Source organism: Podarcis vaucheri (assembly GCF_965113315.1).
Source record: "Podarcis vaucheri genome assembly, chromosome: 14".
Taxonomy (NCBI): domain Eukaryota; kingdom Metazoa; phylum Chordata; class Lepidosauria; order Squamata; family Lacertidae; genus Podarcis; species Podarcis vaucheri.
This window is the reverse complement of record NC_138752.1, coordinates 39,039,837-39,062,419: the sequence shown is the minus strand read 5'-3', so window position 1 is coordinate 39,062,419 and position 22,583 is coordinate 39,039,837. Positions and strand designations below refer to the sequence as shown.

The window sequence follows — 22,583 nt, the reverse complement described above, 5'->3', positions numbered from 1 at the left end:
TCTAATCAGTTCCGTGAACAGAGGAGTAGTTTCTGGAAATGAAACCTAATACCAGTAAGCTTGGAATGTACCCCACACGTTTATGCCTGCAAAAGACGATCAATTCAGACACACACATTTTAATTCCAAAATATTCATTTATAAAGAGTGATACAGTGTGTCCCATGGTCCTCCAACCCAGAATTTCACCACCATGCAAAATTGATTGCTAGCATTTTTTTACCTATTTTTATTCATTAACCTCTAATTATAATTTTAAGACACTTCATTTAAAAGCTTCTAGGCCGATAAGAGCCCCATAAAACTTCCCAAGGCATTGTACCATTTGGAACTAATCATCCCATTCAGAAAATGGATATGGCAAGGGGAGATCACAGGCGTGAAGTGTTTCACTTCACTGAAATGAAATCCCAGGGTGTGGAAACCTAGTGTGCCAAGGAGAAAGCTATCCTTCTCAATGTGCTAGCTTTCCACTGGCGGGCTGCTTTGGCTATAGGACAGCATCCCAACATGTTAACATCTTTACCTGTATTCTGAAGTGGTCTAGTTCCCAGAGGATCACAGCAGATAGCTTTTCTGACTGGGCAGTTCAGCTCTAAGACATGACAGCAATTAGCCAAGGCACTCCAATTTATCACCTCTTGTTTTTCCCTTGAGAAACGGCCTCTGTAAAGGGCAAATGAATGAATTCATAAAGCTGCTTGGCATTGCCGGCATTGCCCAGAAGTTCGGCCAACTTGTCCTGAGAAAGGGTTACGAGTTCTGCAACGCTCTTAACATGATTCATTATGGCCTGGCAGTTTTTGGCATTCACACCGGGCATTTTGAGCAAGAAGTCTTGGGGACCCGGGTTGTATCTGTCCGATTCGGGGAGGCTTTCTGAATCTGCTGTGACAGCCATGGCTGTAGCTGCATCAGGCTGGGGACGCTTCCTTTTCAATTCCTCAAACAATTCAGCCGTCACGTACGGAGAAGGGCACCACAGGAATCGAAGCCGGGAGAAGTGGAGAGTGAGGAGGGTGAGTTTGGATATAATGTCGTTGCTCGAGATTTCTTGATGGAGGGATCCCCGAGGAGTGAGGGAGAAGGATTTGCTGGGGTCAAACTCTATGAGAAGGACGGGGCGCTTGTAATAGCGAGACATGGAGACGCACTGCGTATAAAGTCTCCCGCTGTTCAGGGAGCCAATGAGATCGCTGATGCTCTTGCGCTCCACACAGATGTCGGGGGTGAGGATGTAGTCACCGACTTCCAAGGTCACAGGCTCAATGTCAATGCCGCGACGGTGGATCAAAGACGGAAGCTCGCTACGAAATTCACGCATGTCCACGACAATGCTTTGCGGCACGCCCCTCTCTTCCTGGCCACCTGAACAAAACAAAAGGGATCAGGGAAGAGAGGACATACAGTGGTATCTCGGGTTACGTACGCTTCAGGTTACATACGCTTCAGGTTACAGACTCCGCTAACCCAGAAATATTACCTCAGGTTAAGAACTTTGCTTCAGGATGAGAACAGAAATCGTGTGGCGGCAGCAGCAGGAGGCCCCATTAGTTAAAATGGTGCTTCAGGTTAAGAACAGTTTCAAGTTAAGAACGGACCTCCAGAACGAATTAAGTACTTAACCCAAGGTACCACTGTACTGGTCTTTCTGCTGACAAGCGAGACCCACTGGATCCTAGCTTCCTAGCTGCAGTTCTGTCTCTAAACGGTTTAACAACCTCTAAGCGGTTCCAGTTACAGATAGGTAGCCGTGTTGGTCTGCCATAGTCAAAATAAAATAAAGGTATCTGAAGAAGTGTGCATGCACACGAAAGCTCATACCAAGAACTAACTTAGTTGGTCTTTAAGGTGCTACAGGAAGGAATTTTTTTATTTTAACCTCTAAGCGGTTTAACAAGGCAATCTAAACTATTCATATATGTCAGGGGTTCAGGAGCAGAGGCGAGGGCAAGGGAGGAAACAGAGAGCGAGGGGGAGGAGGCAGAAGAAAAGATGAGTGATGACGACGACCCGAGATCTCCGAGTCTTTCCAGTGAATCAGAAGATTCACAGAAAGGAGCGCCAGTGGCCAGAGCAAGGGGGGAGCCTAGGGGGACATCCCAGGAAGAAGGGTCCAGAGGGGGCTCAGAGGGCAGCAGTGGGAAATCGGGACCAGCGTCACCAACAGAGCGCAGTGGAGAGGAAGGGCGCCAGGTATCGAGCTCTGGCAGCTCGCAGCAGGAGGGAGGGCATGAGTCAGGAGTGGCCACACCTCCATCAGGGAGCGAAGAAACGGTCAGGCGGAAAGTGGAAGGTTGGGCGCGCGCGCCAAATTCAAATGCACAGGAAGGTGGTGCAGTAAGCAGCCCGGAAAGGGAGCCAGGTCCTAAAGCCCGACACAGGGAGACAGAAGGGTCCGGGGGGTCAGCGTCAGAAGAGTCCCGGAAGGAAGAGACCACGGGGGGCAGAGGGACCCAGAGAAGAACGGTCAGGCGGAAAAGGTGGAGTAAGGCTAGGGTATTAAGCTGGTGTACAAGGGGCGGAGACTCAGACGGAGCTTCGCCGGTCTAACCCATAAGACGTAGAGCTGCACGCAGCAGCTTGAGAATGGAAACTGTAACTCAATAAAGACTTTTACAAAGTGACCGCTGGCTAGCGTGATCCTCTGTGAGCTAGGATCTGGGAGCAGCTCTGACAATATACAATATTGGCTTTCTATATGCTGTAACAGCCCCCCTCCCTTGGGACATTTTGATGAAAGGCGGCTAAGAAATACAATGTAATAATAATAGGAGTAGAGGCTCCCTCTTGCCAGCCCATCCTTTGTTATTTCCCCCCAAGAATGCCTCAGACACAGCATCATTCCAGGGCATGGGGTGTGTGGTCACCATCCTCCACCTCCCATAAATGAAATAATATGTCTGGAGCATTATGAAGTAAAGAAAACAGCAGCTGGTCTGTTCAGAGGAAAGCTCTGCCATGGTTTGTGATAGCAGCAAAATGATGTTTTTTAGAAACTGAAGGAGGCTGCTACTGTTGGGGTAAGGCCCCCCTCCAATGGTAAATCCCACTACCCCACAAATAAGCAAAATGGTCTCCTTTCACCATTCAGAGCTGTGAAATTCAGAGGCCATTTGAGTTTGCCCCTAAATTATCTGGCAGCCCACCATTTGACTACAATAAAAGATCATTACACTGACGATGTCCATGCAAATTCAGCTCAAAAATCTGAAAGGTGTGTTTTAAAATAGTCCCATAGATATCAAGAACTTACCTGCTTTGCGCGTATCAGTGGAAGCAGTCGCTGGGGTTGCATCTCTTACTAGATCCAAGTTTGTTTCATCTCTTCCTTCCCTTTCTTCAGGGATCACCATGCTGGCCTTCTCACTGAAAAGCAAAAATTATGAACAGAAATGTTTGAGGCATTTTCCTCAGAATGGATGTGTTAAAATTCTAAAACCTTCCTGCTGCCGAGCTGGAGCAAAAGCTATAGCAGTACCTCTCCCTCCAATCAGTTTAGGGAATTTCCACAAACAGGACAGCCCTTGATGTTATTCCCCCAGTGACCGGGGTTCAGAGGCATGGAGATAGTCTACAGGCATCCTGACTAGCAGCCACTAAGCTATCTAAATTGGCGGCCATCGCTGTATATTGAGGGATCCTATTCCATAGTTTAACTGTGCTTCCACCAACCACGGCAAGACATTGGAGCCCTGGTCCCGGATCGCCAGAAAACATAATAAACACTTGTTCCCGTTTCTGACGTTATACCAGGCGGTGCGGGAAGGAAGGGCAGGATATAATTTAAATTAGTAACAGCAATAACAACAAGACTAATGGAGCAATCCTATATGGTGCAGAGAAGACAGAGCAGCAGATTCCCCACCAGATCTGCAGCCCTGTTAGTTCCTGCCAGACAGGAGGGAAGTGGCTGTGTGTGTGTGTAGCTTATTTTCCTTTTCTGCTCTGCCAGTTCTCAGGCTGGCACAGCACAGGTACCCGGAGTGGAGCCCTCAACAGGAAACATGGCAGTTTTAAGTCCAGTGGCTCCATCACTGGCCTTGGTCCAGCTCCAGAATGTTCTGTTTTGGGGTCTTATGCTACTGGCAGTAGCACATGCCCCAATGGCTGAACCCAGGGGAGACTGGCAGAGGGAACCTCTGCTATATTCTATCCCCCAGCAGCAGCACCGACCAAGGGTTAGGAGTGCTCTTTAAATAAATAACATAGAACAATATTCATAACATTTGAGGAGGTTGTTTCAGGCGTATGCTTTGCCATTGTTATTTATTTTGTATTTATCTGATTTTAAGTTTCATTTAGCCAGAAAACTGGAACGGGGAACAGGTTTGCTTCTTGCAAATCAATCTGTTAAAATTCTGCCTGAAAGACTTTGCTTCGTATCTTTACAAGTAAAATGTTTATTTTTAAAATGAGAACTGAATATTCAGGGAAAGAATCTTGAATAGCTTTGAGGGGGCTCAGCTAGGGATGTGATGGCCTGGAGAGAGAGAGAAAACAGGAAAAATCACTTTTTTTTTCCTCCTGAGGATAACTCTCTTCTCCACTGCCCCCTAAAAACCATGACTGGGAAACTTGAGGGACAGCCAAATATGCTGCTGGTCCTTAATATTGTGACTGTGTCAGTCTGCTTTCTGTCCAATTTACTACGTATTTTGTGACTTCTTTGTCAGTTTGGTCTGGTTGGTAGAGAAGTCTCTGAGGTCTCAGGCAAAGAAGAGTTTCTCCTCATTACTTTCTACCTGATCCATTTAGCTGGAGATGCCACAAGCTGAACCTAGGATCTTCTGCCTGCAAAAAATGTGTTCTGCCACCAGATGCACAATCCCTTCCCAAGGACAATAAAGTGGGCACTAGTCCACATGAACTCCTGCAGCACCCAACCTGTTAATCTTCAAGGTGTCACAAGGCTCTGCTGTTTGCTCTGGATATAAGGGAACATTTCTTTTCCCCCTTTGCAAATTTGACATTTTTATTATATAAGTCTATAACGATCTTTCACGGTATTCAGCTGCTTACATAAGTTTGCTACCTTGGTAACACTTGGAGTGGGTGGGGGAAGATGAAACAAGCCAGAGCTCAGAGCTGCATAGCAACAATAGGATAACCAATGTGCAGTCTCTGCCTTTCGAGCAGCTAGAAATATGCCACCAGAAGGGGAAGATCTGGCAGAGAACCGGCTTCCACCAGAATTAGCTTTACAATTCTGCCAGCTTTAAAAGGGGGGAGATTTATCCTGCGGAAGCAAAATACATATTGTTTGACACTGCAGGGCTGGCATCTCTGGGCAGGTAGTGGGACCCCAGCACCTTGGCAGGGGGTGCCTGGCCCCTCCTTTGAAAGGCCAGCATTTTCCAAGGGCAGCATGCAAGATGCACCTTACCGAATGAGTTTTTCGAAAGCTTCCTTTTCTTTCCGTAGTGCAGTAAGATAGCGTTGCTCTTCTGTCGAACCTCCATAGATAAGGAAATAAACCCTGCAAGGCAAGACACAAAGACCTCTCCAAATCCAGAAGACAGTGGCCAAAAGTCTATCGATTCCAGAATCTTGTTCTCATAGTGGCTAACAAGATGCTGATGGGAAGCTTGGAAGTGGGATTTGAGAGCAACAGTTCTCTACCTCTATTCCCAGCTACTGCTATTTGGAGACATACGGCCAGTGACCATAGAGGCAGAACCCTAGCAGTCATGTCTAAGGTAAAGGGAACCCTGACCATTAGGTCCAGTCATGGCCGACTCTGGGGGTGCGGCGCTCATCTCGCTTTATTAGCAAAGGGAGCCGGTATACAGCTTCCAGGTCATGTGGCCAGTGTGACTAAGCCACTTCTGGCAAACCAGAGCAACGCACGGAAACGCCGTTTACCTTCCCGCCGGAGTGGTACCTATTGATCTACTTGCTCTTTGACGTGCTTTCGAACTGCTAGGTTGGCAGGAGCAGGGACCAAGCAACGGGAGCTCACCCCATCACGGGGATTCGAACTGCCAACCTTCTGATCGGCCTAGTTTAACCCACACACCACCCGTGTCCCCCTGCAGTCATGTCTGTAGTGCACAATTCTAAGCAATCCCTTTTGGGAGGTTCTCCCTCACAGACACAAAGGAAACTGCCCTACATACTGTATCAAGACGACTGGTCTACCCGGCTGAGTGTTGCCTACTCTGACTAGTAGCAGCTCTCCAGGTTTTCAGAGAGGTTTTCAAACAGCCGCAGGCTGTTCATGGGACATTCTGCATGCAGAGATGATGCTCTGCCCCTGAGCTGCGACCTTTTCCTCGCCGAGGCTCAACGTACCTCAGAGGCCTCCCAGGCCTGCTTGCTTTAAAAATTTCCAGCTGGCGAACAAACGTCAGCTCCGCATCGTACAGCACGACGTATCTCGGGGCCACTTCGTGCAAGACGCGAGTGAGAGCATAAGGGTCCCCACAGCCGTTCAGTGGGTGGATCACAGTGAGTGGCTCCTTTAAGATCCCATAATAGGCATCCGAGGAGAGGTTCAGGTGAAGGTCTTCGGGCTTGGCTTCTCCAACGCTCTCTTGGCTGCTGCTTAATTCCTCACAGCCTTCTTCCTCTCCCAGGTTTTCCTGCTCCTCTTTGTTCAGCATTTGGGTCAAGGTCAGCTCTGGCTTCTTCGCCTTCTTTGGTTTGGAGGAATCCGTTCTGGCTTTCTTGGCCCGTGGTTCTCTGGCACCGTTGCCCCGGCCCTTGGCTGCCCTTCCGTCCTTCAGGCAGGCTACGGTGGCTTCCTGGTCCTTCCCAAAGGTTTTGTTATACAGCCTTGTTAAGAAAGCTTCTGCCCCAGCCGTGATGTACTCCTTGAGCTGAGCACAAGTGCGGTCGTCGCTTGCGCAGATAAGCACTTGCCCTGCAATTGAGAAACGGTTGTCGTAATGGGATGGCACGTAGAACCGATCACCCATTCCCACCCCCCACCCCAAAATGCAGGGGGTGGGAAACGAAAGGTTGAGACCCACAATAAAATGGTGCAGTGCATCCTCACCCCCTGTCCAGGACTCTGGCACCCTGTAGTGTTCTGTTTGGGGCTCAAAAGCAGGGGAAGCTTCAGGAGAGGGAGACTGAAAACTGATACTCTCCCCTTCTTTCCTAACCTATTGTAAAACCTCCCCCTGCTATGTTACACAACCCCAAAACTGAACACTCTGTTGCTATCAAAGGTTTTTTGGCTAAACCTTAGGAAGAACTTCCTGATGGTAGCGCTCTTTAACAATGGGACACACATCCTCAGAAGATGGCAAGTTCTCTTTCATTAGAGGTTTCTAAGCCAAGGCTGGAAGGCCACCTTCTCAGCGATGCTGTGGCAGCAGATTTCCTGCACTGGCAGAAGGCTGGACCAGGTGACCTTTGAGTTCTAAGATTACAAATGCCTTTGCTCCAGGTCTCTTGGACTGCTTTAGGACCAACGCTGAATAGAACCATTCGTGCCTACTGAGAGTTGGCATCTGTCTGTCTCGAGACAAAATCGAGTGCGCCTCTGGGGGTGAAGTCAAACCACTGCATTAGCAGCACCCAAGTGACCTCTGGTTGAAATGGATGGATATGGCTAGCTTAGGCCTATTCATTTCGGGGGGCGGGGTGGGGGTCTAGTCTAAGGAAATGTTAGTCGGATACACACCGGTGGATGTTAAGCAGTATCAACGTTGACGTTGTTGAACTAAATAATACAAAAAACATCCTGCAGGTTCCAGAAGTCACTGAGATAAAGGTTCTTGTTGGGAACAGTCTTAGGGAAGAAGAAAAACTGCTTTGCAAGTATGATAGTAACAAGTACAGTATTATATTATTATTGCTGGTGAATAATAATAATAGCTCTAGCAAGAGCAGCAACCATAACTGCCTCTGCCCACCCCCATCCGGCTGCCCTGCCCCTCCCAGCTCACCTGGCCCACCCAGAGCTTCACTGTTGGCATTCTCCGTTTCAATCTCCTTCAGGACTTCTCCAAGAGCCTCCCACTTTGGGTTGCTTTCCAGGATCAACTCCCTTTTCTGGTCTGGAACACAAGGTCAGTGGATGAGTGGGGAATTAAGAATTTCTCATTACACCTTTCTCGGACGCTTTACGAATGCTGGGGAATCCGCCTGGCACTTATACATAGATTGTGCCCCGTTGAACAAACAAACGTCCAGGCTGAAAGCACAAGCTGAGCATGAATTAACTGAATGGGACCTAACTTGGTCTGGATCTGGCCCTGTATGATTTAGAGCTGCTTGTTGGCTTTCTGGCCTCTTACACTCAGGCTGCATATACACCTTACATTTAAAGCACATCCCCACCCCCTGCAAAAAAATTCTGGGAACTGCAGTTTACCCCCCAGCAGCTCCAACAAACTACAGTTCCCAGGATTCTTTGCAGGTGTTATATGCTTTGAATGTGTGTATGTAGCCTCAGATTCACAAATTCTGAATCAGTACAGCAGCCTCTTGTGGTGGCTGCAACTGCGACTGGTCGGTGAAGACCCACCAAGCTATTGTGTACTGAGTCAGACCATTGCTCCATCCAATATATCAGGCAGTGGCCTTTCACAGCCCTTTACCAGAGATCCTGTTAACTGAAGGCACTGGGGGATCAAACCTGGGACCAAGTGCATTGAAAGCACATGGCTTAGCACCAAACAATCCTTGGAACTGACCGTCCCTTGCAAAGGCACCTCTGGCTTGCCACTCCATCACAAACCATGGTTTGCTAACTTAGACATCCTCTAAAGTTTAAACTCCTGTTATGCTTCTTTAACTATGGGTTCATGTGATGTCCAAATTAAGCCTTAATAAAATCCTCTCTGTTATCGCCATGGATAAAGTAAATACGTGTGTGTGTGTGTGTGTGTGTGTGTGTGTTTAGAGTTTGCTAATTGTCAACACAAAGTTCAACATCAGACTCCTATCCTCCCTTCTCTGATCACTGTGCCATTTATACTGAAACATGAAATAGGCTTACAGTACTATTACAATGTTATCAATGCAGGGACATGCCCTTTTGTACCCTGCAAAGTACACTGATGCCATCATCATAATAAAAGCACCCATTACTATTTAATAAATTAAAAGGTTTTGCGGTACCTTTTCCTTCTCCTCCGATATCTGCTTTTTCGGCAGCTTTTCTTTTTTTATTTGCTTTGTCATCTGAGAGGCGATACACTCTGCCCCGAGCATTTAGAAACATTGACGTACTTGAATCGAGAAAAAGCCAACCTAGCAGATGGAGGGAGACAAATATATATCTGTGGCTGCAATTACAAAATGCCCACTAATTTCTTTAGCTCTCTTCTTCCCCCTCTTCCCCATCATCTTTTGAAGCAGTTGTGCTCAAATTAGTTTTGCAGGGATAAAAACAACAACCTCACAAGGGGTTATTTGGGGGGGGGGGCAGGAAAACAGCCCAGCACACTGCCTTGGTGCATTTGAAGGCAGCCCTGTTTAGGGAAGCTTTTAATGTTTAATAGGTTGTTGTATTTTAGTGTTGTGTTGGAAGCTGCCCAGAGTGGCTGGGGAAACCCAGCCAGATGGGCGGGGTAAAATTATTAATTAAAAAAAATATTTTAAAATGTGGTAACAAGCAATATAATATGGCCCTAAATACTTTAAAGTAGAGCAAAGAGCACAGCCTTGTTATACTGGGGTGGGTCTATGTATCTAGTCAAGTAATTTTGCCCTGATGTCCCAGATTTAATTTACCTGGTGTAACCAAACATGGAACATACACAGCCCCACTTCCTCTCTCAGTCCAGGAAGAAGCTTTCTCACTTGACACTGCTGATGATATGGCCAGCTCCAGGCACTAGATTATTCTTATCATCATCATCATACCTTTCATCTAAGTTGCTCAAGCTTCTCATTATTCCTCCCCTCACCATTTTATCCTCATCACAACCCTGTGAAGTAGATTAGGCTGAGACACAGTGACTGGCATAGAGTCCCTTGCCAGGCTTCATGGCTGAGTGGGGATTTGAACTCTTTTCAAAATCAGCAGCCTAAAAAGGGTGTGTGTGTGTGTGTGTGTGTGTGTGTAACCTTCACTCTGCCTAATAGTAGGGCTGGCCCCAGGATCATGTAAAACTGGCCCATACCGGGGGCACAAAGATCCCACACTTCTGACAAATGTCTCCAGCTGCTCAAAGCCCAGTCTCCATGTCCTGACGTTCTTCCTTCTTCTGCAGCTAAGTCCTTCTTATGTAATTATCGACCAAAGAAGAAACAACAACTCAGGTTTTCTGTATGAACATTTGCAGATCTTTTCCGAGGAACAGAAGTTCAGTGGGAGGCTGAATATATTCACTGTCAGTAAATCCTACAGCCTTATGGCTGGCTGAAAACATTTGGGAACGTTCATGCACATGTGTGTTTTTTTAAATTAAAACTTCACTCTTTATTTTTTTTAATAGCCCAACTGATTCCTTTGTATAAAAGGGGGGGGGGGGAGAAACTGTTCATACCTGAATTCTGACCAAAGGCTTTTTCTGAGGCTCTTAAGGACTCCAAAAGGTTAAGGAAAGTGACGCAGTCATACTGAGTCAGGTACTGTAGCAAAGTACGGAGAATCTTCAAATCTTGGACCAAAGTTTTGGTTTTTGATCCCAGCTGGTGCCAAAGAGGATCCAGATAGTGACGAATTGTCTAGAAATATAAAATTAGAAAGAACTGCTGACACAGTACTGTCATGATCTGAACTTGAACTTCAGAGGCCTTCCTAAACTTTTAGCAGCTTTAGAACACAAATCCTGGATTGTGTCTTTTTAAAATAAAAATGACAAGTTTCTAGTCCTCATGAACACAACTGAACAATCTGGCAATAATTCCTGCCTTCTGACCCTCAGCACCCACCCTCTCACTCTCATACATGGAGCCCATGGCAGGCAGAGACCATTTTAGGTTTATCTGATATGTGTGCGACCGTGCATTGTGCCGAACCCAGAAAAGACCCAAAAATGTCACAAAGGGGAGTGGGGCAGGGTGTTTGCAGGCTTTTCCAAAGGTGCTTCAAATATACACAATTTCACTTAAACCGTGTGATGCCTTGGAACTTAACTGCTGCATAAATTGGGAGTTGCCTGAACTCTATTGCCTCTATATAGAATTCATTGTGCGTTAACAACAACAACAACAATAATAATAATAATAATTTTTAATATAACAGTTTACACAAAAATAGCAAAACAAACAAAACCCACCCCCAACAATGGAATAGTTCTATGTGCATTATTATAAATACAGAGAGGATCCCATCAATTCATTGTCTGCCAATACATGAGCATACACAATAGTGCTTTCCACAGAAATAAGTGTGCATGCTGATTGAAGTGCTCTATCACCTTAGTGCAACAAATACACTTTAAAATAAAACAACAGAATTTTGCAGTTAGGAAAGTCACGGGGAAATGCACTGAAAAGTGTGGGATGAACGCACAGTTAAATGGGAAGATGTACTAACACCACACAAGCAAATCAGGATGAATGCTCGTTGTATAACTGTTCTACAAACAAATCAGAATGGATGCTCAGTGAAGACCGGACATGGTCTAACCTCTGCGTAAGCTTTTGTGCAAGCAAATCAGGATGAACGCTAAACAAACATGTCTTGAGAGGCTCACCAGCTTGCCCACTTAAAGTCACAGCTGGTTCCACTAGAAATCTCCCCCTCCACTTTCAGGGTCAGTAGATCAAGGCTGTTCAGCACAGATATATGGATTTTTACAAAGAACAATTCCAACCATGTTATGATCCTGGCACACAATGCCCAAACAAAAGAACGTTTATTTCATTGTTAACAAGCTTACAATGAGCCAGCCAGAGTCTTGGAGAGCTAATAAAACACTCTTTTATGTAAAAACACAGTTAAACTATTAACAGATGTCTAAATCCCTCCATTAAAAAAAAAGATAGCAGACTTTCCTCCCCTAAACAAAGTGCAGCTGTTGGGAAGGGAGGACAGTCAATTGGAGAGCTCTGGCCGGCCTGAGCCTGTGACATGCAAGAGACTTTGCCAAAGAAAGGATCGCATCGCTTCATTGCAAAAAAAACACAGCTCTGCAATCTGGAAAGAAGATCACCAAGTTAATGAAGACAAGGGAACCTGCCATTAATGAATCTGCAATTGCCAAGCAACATGCAGTGCTTTTGTAAGCTGGCCCACAGGCAAGAGAAATATTTCACTATTCTGCTCTCCTTGTGAACTAGCCAAGCCCTTCATCTGAGCCGGGATCCTGCTCCGGAATGCACTTAAAATTGCCAGAGCTGAGCTCTGGGGAGAGATGTGAGCTCATAATCCAGACGAGACTACCCCAAGCATGTGCAGATGTCAGGGCTGGGCTGGGGGCAAGCAGACTGAGTCGAGCCAGGAGAAAGGCCAGTGGTTGGAACCTATGCGTAAGATAGGACCAGAAGGACAAATGAGGAAACAGGAGCGAAGAACAAGCCAGGCATCAAGGATAAGACAGGGTACACACAAGTCTTGTTTGAGCCAGGGGAAGTTGGACAAGGAAGCCCTTCCTGCCTAGCTGGGTGGAGTCAGTCCAAAAGGTTCTTCACCAAGAAGGCAGCCACCTGAAATTCAGTGGCTCATGGCAGAAAGCAGCCAGACATTAATTCCAGCAGTTCCCTCAAGTTTAGGTAAACCATAGCTGTTTGACTCCTTCACTGAAGTTATGGGTGGGTGTTCATCTGTTGGGGGTGCTGTGGTTGCACTTTTCTGCACTGCAGACCCTGCCCTGAGCAAAAGGTTTGAGAAGGCAACTTCCACAGTCCTTTCCAACTCTATGATTCTGCAGCCAGCTGAGCAAACAAACACCTGGGATACAGGTAAATGGAATCCACGCCGGACATTGCAGGAGTCCAACGAGACATAATACTCCATCTTTTTACGAAGAAGCTGAATACTGCTGCCCTGACTGAGTGACGGAGATGTATGCCCATGATCCCTGAGCAGATTCAGAAAAGTGAGCCAAGTGGGAAGTGCAATGGAATTGGGATGCTGTCTAGTTATGCTCTGCTGCTTTCAATGGAATACGTTACAGCTGTGTATACATATTACGTGGAGTGGGAGGGAATTGTAAACTGTGATGTCCAAAGGAAAGGAAATGCAGAAAAGCACAGAGAGTGATGGTTAACAAATGTTAACAGCGGCATAAACCAGGAAAGGGGAAACCTGCGGCCCTCCAGATGTTTTTGGACGACAACTCCCATCATCAGGCAAATAAAACAAAAGAGATTCAGGACAGAAAAAAGAATGCATTGCTTTACGCAACACAGAGTTAAACTATGGAACTGGCGCCCACAGGAGGCTGTGAAGGCCACCAACTTGAATGGCTTTAAAAGAGGATTAGAGATATTCATGGAAGAGAGGGCTATTGTTGGCTTCTAGCCAGGATGGCTAGGCTAGAACCATTGAAGAAGAAGAGAAGAAGAGCTTGGATTTGATATTCCCCTTTATCACTACCCGAAGGAGTCTCAAAGCGGCTAACCTTCTCCTTTCCCTTCCTCCCCCACAACAAACACTCTGTGAGGTGAGTGGGGCTGAGAGACGTCAGAGAAGTGTGACTGGCCCAAGGTCACCCAGCAGCTGCATGTGGAGGAGCGGGGAAGCGAACCTGGTTCACCAGATTACGAGTCCACCGCTCTTAACCACTATACCACACTGGCTCTCTATTGGAGAGAGTAGTGCTTCACCAGCTGCTGAAACCACAGGAAGGGAGAGTGCTGTTGTGCTAAAATCCTGCTCTTTCTCACAGGCATCTGGTTGGCCACTGTGAGAACAGGATGCTGGACTAGATGGGCTGCTGCCCTGATCCTGCAGACTCTCGGTTATTCCTGACTCTTGGCCACATTGGCTGGGAATGAGGAGAGCCGGAGTCCAACAACACCTGGGAGGCTGCAGGTTGTCCAGTCCTTCTTAAAGCTGTGCTCATCATCACAGGGAACAATCACAGCCCTTCGAGGATGGTGTAGCAGCCAAGGACCCCGATGCCGCTGACTGCATTGCCTGTGCCCATATAAAAAAAACCGCTAGAGGCCGATAAGAAAAGTCCAAGAACAAAAACGAACGACAGTTGAAAGAGCTACCTTGTCAAAAGCTTTCCCGATAGCATCTTCCAGCGACAGATCCTCTGCTTCCAGAGCCGGGTTGCACTGCTTTAGTTCTTTCAAACACGCGTTCAGGATGTCCAGAATGGAACTCTGGATGGCTCGCATGGCCGGGGTCATGCTGACGTGCATTTCAACCACTTCGGGCTTGTGCCGCTCCAGGAAGGAGTGCACTGCCACGTGGAACCTGGGAAGAGAAAGGCGGGCTGGTGTTAGGGAGAAGGATGTCAAGAGACCCACGCAAATCCCAAGCCTCTTCCCCACCCCACCTGGACAAGAAAAGGCAAAAATAGATGTGAGCTCCCTGTCCGCAACGCCTCACTCCTATGGTGCTCCTGATGGGGCCTTTTTGTTTTTTTGCTGGGCTTGTTTATGGGTTATTGAAGGTCAGCAAGGTTTATTTTGCCTGGGCCAGATCGGTCCCGCCCGCGATTTTCGGCATCTGCGCAGACACGATTTCTGGCACCACAGAAGCGAGTCCCCGTGGTGCTGCGCCGGTTTAGCACAGTGCGCGAGCGGGTGGCTCGGTTCAGGAGCGGCTCGTGAGCTGGTCAAACAACCTCCACAGGCTGCTTCTGGCCCATGGGCCTTAGGTTGCTGAACCCTGGGTTATCGGGACAGTTTTAATTACCGTATTTTTTGCACCATAACACTCACTTTTTTCCTCCTAAAAAGTAATGGGAAATGTCTGTGCGTGTTATGGAGGGAATGCCTACGGGTGGCATGCCTACAGATTTTCCTCCTCTAAAAATTACGTGCGTGTTATGGTCGGGTGCGTGTTATAGAGCGAAAAATACGGTAAATGCCATGTTTTATATATTCTACTGTTTTGGCTTCCATTTTGGAAGCTGCTTAGAGACTTTTTTTGTAGCCACTAATAAGTCAAATAAATGAATGATGCCCCTCAGAACTAGACAAGGGTTAGATAGTCGTAGAGAGCCTTGGGAACACCTACTCTGCCACCACTGATGCAGCTGCAGAACACTAAAGCAGAAGGATAAGGTAGCAGGAGTGGTCAGCACATGGATTGGCAGCAGCTGGTCCACTTCACCTCGGGCGGCATAAAGTCTTGTGCCCGCCCTGTTTACTGCTCACCTTGCACGTCTAGGAGCGCCCATCATTTTCCTTGGTCCCCAGCAGCAGGAAACCAAAGATATACTGCTCCTGATCCTGAAGGTTCTGTTTTTGCATAATTGCTGCTGATCAACATTATCTTCCCTGTCTGTGATCAATTCATCTGCTCAGTTACCCAGGAAGAATGGCCTCACCTTGGCCAGAGGTAAAGCTTCCTCACAAAGAGATTTCTCATCACTCTTTCCACGTGACAGAAGCCCGTACTGAAGGCCACGGCATTGTCTGTAAAAGCCTTAATGAAACCCTGCTTGTTCTTCTGGCGATAGAGTCGCAAGATAAAAGCTTCCTGGCAAGACTCAATGATTCTGTGGGCTTTGTACACCAAAATACCTGGCAGAACAACAAGACGAATAAACTCGGGTCATACACACAGGAGAAAAGCAAAGAAAACAACAATAAAGCACAGGACGTGATATTTTGCAGAGTAGGTCATGAGTTTCAAAGGTTCAACCAATTAAAAAGAGCATGACACCATCTAACTTTCCTTTGGCTTTTTTCCCACTGATGGAATTCAGCGGGGCTCAGATCTTTCCCACCTTCAATGCCGCGCCAGTGAAAATGCTGCAACAATTTAAAATGTGTTAATTACCGGTAAGTAGGAAAAGGTAGTTTCTACTCAAAACAACAAACCAAATAAGAAAGATGGCAAGAACCCCCGACCTTAATTTATTTATAGGAGCGTTCTCGGAACACAGCAACGGTGCAATGGCATTTGCAGCCTGAACACTGGAAATAAAACCAACCATACAGGTAAAGTGGGGGCCTGCTACCTTGTTGCTTTAAACTATTTGTAAGAAATAATTGCATTTTGGTAACAAAAGGACCACAAGCAAACAAGGCGACAATAAAATCCTGTGCAACGTGCTAGGACATGTGAAGACAGTGGATTGGAATCATATCTAAAGATTTGCACTGCATTTCCTTTTGGAGATCCACCTTTACACTTGGTCATTTCCCTATATAAGGCAGTGGGGAACCTTAGGCCCATGCAAGAAATGCGATCCCCAGGTTTCTCTACCAGGCCCTGGGAATTCCTCTTAGGCCCCAACCTTCCTTGGCCCTCCTTAACATCCTGAATGCTTTTACCTAGCTGGAACATGTCCTTGAACTCTGATAACTGATAGGGCTATGTGTGTGTGTGTAGAAGCTTGCCTTTGGTACAAAGGTAAAATTTACTTTTCTGGCTGCACCCACTTTTGCCTCTGGCCCCGCCCAACTCTGGCACATGGCCTTCAGGACAAAAAGTAACTCACAGAATGAAAATGTTTCCCCATCCCTACTCTATAGGGAAAAGATTTTTTATTTTATTTTTAAATAGGGTAAGGGCGTCATACTAACTTATAGAGCTGAATACAGCTATTGATGTCCTTTTCTGCGCCCTGAGCCACAGCAGATTTTAAAAATAGGTACAGTTTATTAATACTGTAAATTTTCTCCAATGGTAAGCCTACTCAGAGTGGACCCACTGGAATGAATAGACATGGTTAACTCAAGTCTCTTAATTTCAATGGATCTACTCTTAAGTAAAAGCAAATTGGCAACAACCCTGTATGTTTATGCCCCCTTTCCTCCCCAAAGCTCCAAGTAGCATAGTTGGTTCTCGACCTGACACCCATCCTGCAGATGAGGAAGCTTTTATAGCCTGAGATGGTCACATTCCCACATTCAGTGGAGGGCAAGGCCAGTGGCAAAAGAAGGCAGAGCAATACATGCGAATTTTACCTTTGTATCACTAGGCTAGTTTCTGCACACATTCGCACACCCCTTTCCAGCCAAAGAAGTAAGGCGTTATCAGAAGGACAAGTTCCAGCCAGGCAGAAACACTCCAGGAGGAAACCAGGCAGGGACAGAGAGAGGTGTGACCCTCTGAGGAGAGACTCAAGGGCCAAGCAGTGTGGCTTGGAGGGCCACATTCAGGCTTCATGCTTGAAGTTCCGTATCCCTGTTGTAGGTGGTTAGACTGAAGGAGACCGACTGGTTCAAGGTGCCTGAGTGAGCTTCAAGGCTGAACTTGGTACCCCAGCTTCTCTACATCTTTCCCACTCTGTATCCCTTACTACACTGGTTCTCAGCATATGGAAATTGAACACTGGGCAGGATAAACTCCAGAAACGCTTGAATGGCTTGGTCACTAATCTGCAGCTTGCTCAGCATAGGATCTAATCAAGGCTTTATGTCACACTGACCTCTAGTGGGAGAAGGTTTTTATGACACCACATCTATTTAAAGCAGTCTTATTCCCCTTTAACAGTCAAAGCTTCCTCCCTGATGAATCCTGGGGATGGTAAATTCTCAGCACCCTTAATGAACTACAGTTCCCAAGACTGTTCATGAATGCTTTAGTTGTATGGTGTGGGTATCAGCCCAGTCTCTGAGGTGTCACAAGACTCTCTATTGTAGAAGAGCAAGGTGCCATTTCAACAATGAGAAGCAATAAACTTTATATTTGTAGAATTGTGCATGAGTTAGCATGAGGAAGCCATGTTTCTCAGCCTAGACTTAGATTATGTTAACATTCTGAGCGGTGGGCGGGGAAGAGGGTTCGAATCCGCTTTCTCTTGTGGTAAGATCCTACCGGTGATAAGATCTGAAGGGATTCGGTCGGTCAGAAAATCCACCACCAGAATCCGGCTGGTGGCAAAAATGACACCCCCTTGGGTGTAAACTTCATAGCGGTTGCTGCTTGCGATTTCATTTGTGACGCGTCGAGGAAGATGAGCTACGTTATCGGTCCTCAGCTGGTCGATAAAAAACTCCTAAAACCAAAATAAAGTTATTCACAACAAATCCAATGTGGAGTAAGGGGGGAGGGAGATACTTTGTGCGGCTGTAGAGTAAGAAGCAGTGCAAAAGCTATGATTAAATACAATATTAAATATTCAGTAATTAGTGGGACCTGCCAACAAAACATTATGGCGGAACGCTCCTGCTCTGAGTTTCAACCAGCAGTGCAGGCTGATCCATTAGTGCAGATGAGCCACTGCCTGATAGCTGAATCACCAATATTTACTTCTGAGTAAACATGCTTTGAATCATGATGAAAATACAAATGTCAACTCAATTGCTTTCTAAGTGTGTAAGAGCTAGCGAGCCACTGCAATAGGGTAGGCACAGCAGTCAGCTGAGCACCTAAAGTTTGCCCGGAGTCCAACAATCCATTAAATCATAATTCTGATGAAGCTTTAAGACTTGACCTGCTGCTTTTAAAAACTGACTTTTAAAAAAGTTGCTGTTACTTTACTTTATTTTTGTTATGTTTTGCTTTTCTGCACTTTTAGTCTGATCCTGGCATTTAAACTTTCATTAATACTGTTAGGAATAGGAATAATGCATGACATTGTATAAAAAGTTAATTTCATTGTTTCATAGTATTATATGAGCAAGATACCACCTGTGCTCTTTGCTCATGGTCCTCCCAACCTAATGTCGGGTCAGATTGACACAGACCTGCAGTGGGGCCTTTTCAGTAGTGCCCCCCTCTGGGCATCTGCATTTAGATCAAGTGTGGGGAACCCCTTCCCCTTCCAGATGTTGCTGTACTGCAATTCCCATCATCTGTGGTCACTGGCCATGCTGGAGCTGATGTAGTTCATCAACATCTGGAGAGTCAGAGGTTCCCTATACCTGAATCAGATATTGATTGAATACTGCTTGGTTTCAATACACCTTTGGTTTTCTGAGGTTCTTCTGTCATTTCATACAAGTTTTGGTTTTATCTGCCACTGTTTCTTATTTGTTCAGTTTCTGACACCTGTGCTTTATTTACATTTTCACTGCCTTACAGAACAAACAGCCCTGTGAATAAGGGAAGCAGCAGCTAGTTAGCAAGGCAAAATACCACCACCATCAGCTCTTTAAATAGACCACATTAATTTTGTTTAAGAAATGCTATTTTAAAAACCTATTATTCATATTGCTCTTACATAACCTGCCACTGGGGACCTTGTCAGCTGAAAAGTGGGAAGGAAATGCTTAAAATAAACAATTATTATTTCTCATGCACATAGCACAGTCAGCATGCCTGGTGTTTCACAGAGCTTAATGAACCTTTGCCCCTCCAGATGTTGCTGAACTAAAATGTCCATTCACTGACCATGTTCTTGAGGCCTGAAGGGAGCTGTAATTCAGCAACATCTGGAGACCCAAAGGTTCCCCACATTTGGTTTAAGAGAACATGTCCCTGCTCCAATGAGATTAGAATCTAAAATTAAACACAGGGTGAAGGACTGAGGGATGGGATGAGCAGTGGAGGCAGGTATAAACAGAGAAAAATCAAGCTGTTTCACTTGCACTGCCCTGACTCCCGCAGGATCAATAAATTCATAGACTCATGAAATAGTTGGAAAGAACCACAAGGATCATCTAGTCCAACCCCCTGCTATGCAGGAAACTTTTGCCTAACGTGGGGGTCGAACCCATGACCCTGAGATCAAGAGCCTCACGTTCTACGAACTGATCTACTTTCATTCTGATTTTGGTTTCTAGTAAACCACAGAGCCTAGGACTTGCCGATCAGAAGGTCGGCCGTTCGAATCCCCGCGACGGGGTGAGCTCCCGGTGCTCAGTCCCTGCTCCTGCCAACCTAGCAGTTCGAAAGCACGTCAAAGTGCAAGTAGATAAATAGGTACCACTCCGGCGGGGAGGTAAACGGCGTTTCTGCACGCTGCTCTGGTTTGCCAGAAGCGGCTTAGTCATGCTGGCCACATGACCCGGAAGCTGTACGCCGGCTCCTTCGGCCAGTAAAGCGAGATGAGCGCCGCAACTCCAGAGTCGGACACGACTGGACCTAATGGTCAGGGGTCCCTTTACCTTTAGAAACTTTAATGCTCAAATCACTATGGTACTAAGCAAGGGCCAAAGGCACAGCAGGTGCAAGGCATGGCAAAACAAGCTAAAACACTGGCTCCTGTGACTCCTGTGACAAAGGAGTGGAGCAGGCATGGCTTAGTGCAGAGTGTGTGACATCTTTTGACTGGGCAGGTAAACGGGAACTGCTTCTGGTGGATTGGGCCTGAGCTGATGCAGGCACTGGCATCTCTGTGATCTAGGTGGCAAGAGGAGACAACAGCACCTGTGCAAAACTAGATTTGGGACCTGACACCTCCTCTGGAGGTAGAGGCTTGCCAGCAGGAATTAAAGGAAGAGAAGGCTCTGGCAGGGCGAGAGGCCAGACTAGCTCGGGCTGAATGACAGAGCACTAGGTCCCTCCCCAGGATCAGCCTCCTCAACTGCTGCATCCCCACGGGCAACTCTGATGTCTCAGGAGGCCTGAATGAGGCCTATTCCAATCCACTGTGTCCCTCCCCAAACACTGGCCTCCAGTCCTTCAAGCTCCTTTCACTCCTTATCTTGACACGACCACCAAGATGGCTCCACAGGACTCATGACATGCGTGTATTCAAGCTTAGTTACAGTCTGAGTCACAGGCAACCTTCCCCAGTTCACAGCATAAAAACACAAAGCAAAAAACACAAAATACATAATAAAAACAAGAACAAAAAAACCACTCGCAAACCAGTAACTCCCTCCCCGGGCAGGTGCACTAGGAATAGGCCCTTTTCGGTGCTGGCCCCATATCATCTTCCATGAAGTTCACACATCTCTTGCACTAGTGCAGTGTCTCCCAACCTTGGGTCTCCAGCTGTTTTGGGGCTACAACTCCCATCATCCGTAGCTGGCAAGACCAGTAATAATGATAATGATGATGATGATGATGATAATTTTATTATTTATACCCCGCCCATCTGGCTGGGTTTCCCCAGCCACTCTGGGCAGCTTCCAACCAAATATTAAAAATACATTAAAACATCACTCATTAAAAACTTCCCCAAATAGGGCTGCCTTCAGATGTCTTCTTAACGTCAGATAGTTGTTCATTTCTTTGACATCTGATGTGGTTGGGGATTATGGGAAATGTAGTCCGAAAACAGCAAGCTTGGGAAACACCGCATATAGTGCCTTTTAAAGGAACTTTCAAGAAGTCTTTCTTTCGACCGGTGCTTTTGCAGCTCATTTGGGAGGGGTGCAATTCTCCATTTCCCACTGTTTGTTTGCGTGCCTGGGCTTGTCTTTTTTTTGGGGGGGGTGTTTTTTGCACGTTGCCTTGTGAGGACCCCTGCCCTGAGAAGCGGAGCAGCCTCTCCGAATAGCAGAGACTGAGGGAAGCTCCTCCCGGGCCCCGCGGCGCCTCTGCCTACCTCCTCTGCCGGGCTGGTGTTCAGCACCAGCACCAGCCTGGCCGGCTCGCAGTAAAGGCGGAGGAAGCGCAGGAGGAGGCGGTCGATGCCCAGGCCGCGGGCGCACACCACCAGCCCGTCGTCGTGGAAGAGGTCCAGGAAGATCTGGTTCTCGTGCTCCAGCGGCACCGCAGCCGGAACAGCCGCCGAAGAAACCGCCATGACAAGTCGCTGTCAAAGAGCCGCGGCTCCCACTGCACATGCGCAAACCGGGAAGCGAACGTACTACTACGCGAATAAAGCCTCAGGCTCTCAATGCCGTAGAGATAAAAACTCTCAGAGTGACACGCGCACGCAGAATCCTTAAACTCCCCATGGAAACGGAAAGCCTCCGTTGTTCGCGGGTACTGGCGCGCGCCTCCCCCCCTCCCCACCCACCCGCGGCCTTGCTGTGAAAGCGTCGCCTTCCCACGTGTTGTTTTAAGTCGGGAAGGAACAGTGGGGAAGTTGTTCGATGTTTAGACCGGAAGTGTGCGACTCTACATTTTTAGTTCTCTATAGATAAGGGGAAGTGACGCAAGGAAGGGGGAGGGGAAGAGAAACGCAGCATAGAAATAGGAAAAGTGTAGAGTGACAATGTGTGGTCGCAGTTACAGATAGGTAGCCGTGTTGGTCTGCCATAGTCAAAATAAAAAAATTCCTTCCAGTAGCACCTTAAAGACCAACTAAGTTAGTTCTTGGTATGAGCTTTCGTGTGCATGCACACTTCTTCAGATACCATGCATGCACACGAAAGCTCATACCAAGAACTAACTTAGTTGGTCTTTAAGGTGCTACTGGAAGGATTTTTTTTATTTTTAATGTGTGATCGGGACTCGCAAGTCCCATCAGCTCCAGTGAGGGTGGCCCGACGGTCAGCGATGATGGGACTTGTAGTCAAACAACGTGGGGCGGGCGGTGGGCTCCCCGTTCCTGATTTAAAAGCAATAGCCGGATTACGGCAACCTCCCTCGGTTGCAAATAAAGGAGGGGAGGGCGGGCCGTGGCTGAGACACAGCGACTTCAGCGGCACAAAGATGTCGTCCACTATTCACATTGCAGGTTCGAAGTGGGGTTAATGCTGGTTCAGGTTGACCGGGCAAAATGTTGCTGTTGCGGCTCGTTTGTTTTAAAGACGTTGCT

General features: G+C 47.0%; 1 protein-coding gene across 1 annotated transcript; it reads right to left on the bottom strand.

Moving 5' to 3' along the window:
* Positions 1-117: 117 nt before the first annotated feature.
* ERCC4 (ERCC excision repair 4, endonuclease catalytic subunit) lies at positions 118-21,795 on the bottom strand. The gene is made up of 11 exons (XM_082200064.1): positions 21,423-21,795; positions 17,801-17,981; positions 15,360-15,555; positions 14,071-14,278; positions 10,449-10,629; positions 9,076-9,207; positions 7,899-8,009; positions 6,295-6,865; positions 5,387-5,479; positions 3,257-3,369; positions 118-1,368 (listed from the first exon to the last, which is right to left on the bottom strand). The coding sequence occupies exons 1-11, from the start codon at positions 21,621-21,623 to the stop codon at positions 635-637; spliced, it is 2,721 nt and encodes a 906-aa protein (XP_082056190.1). The 5' UTR covers positions 21,624-21,795; the 3' UTR covers positions 118-634.
* Positions 21,796-22,583: the final 788 nt, after the last annotated feature.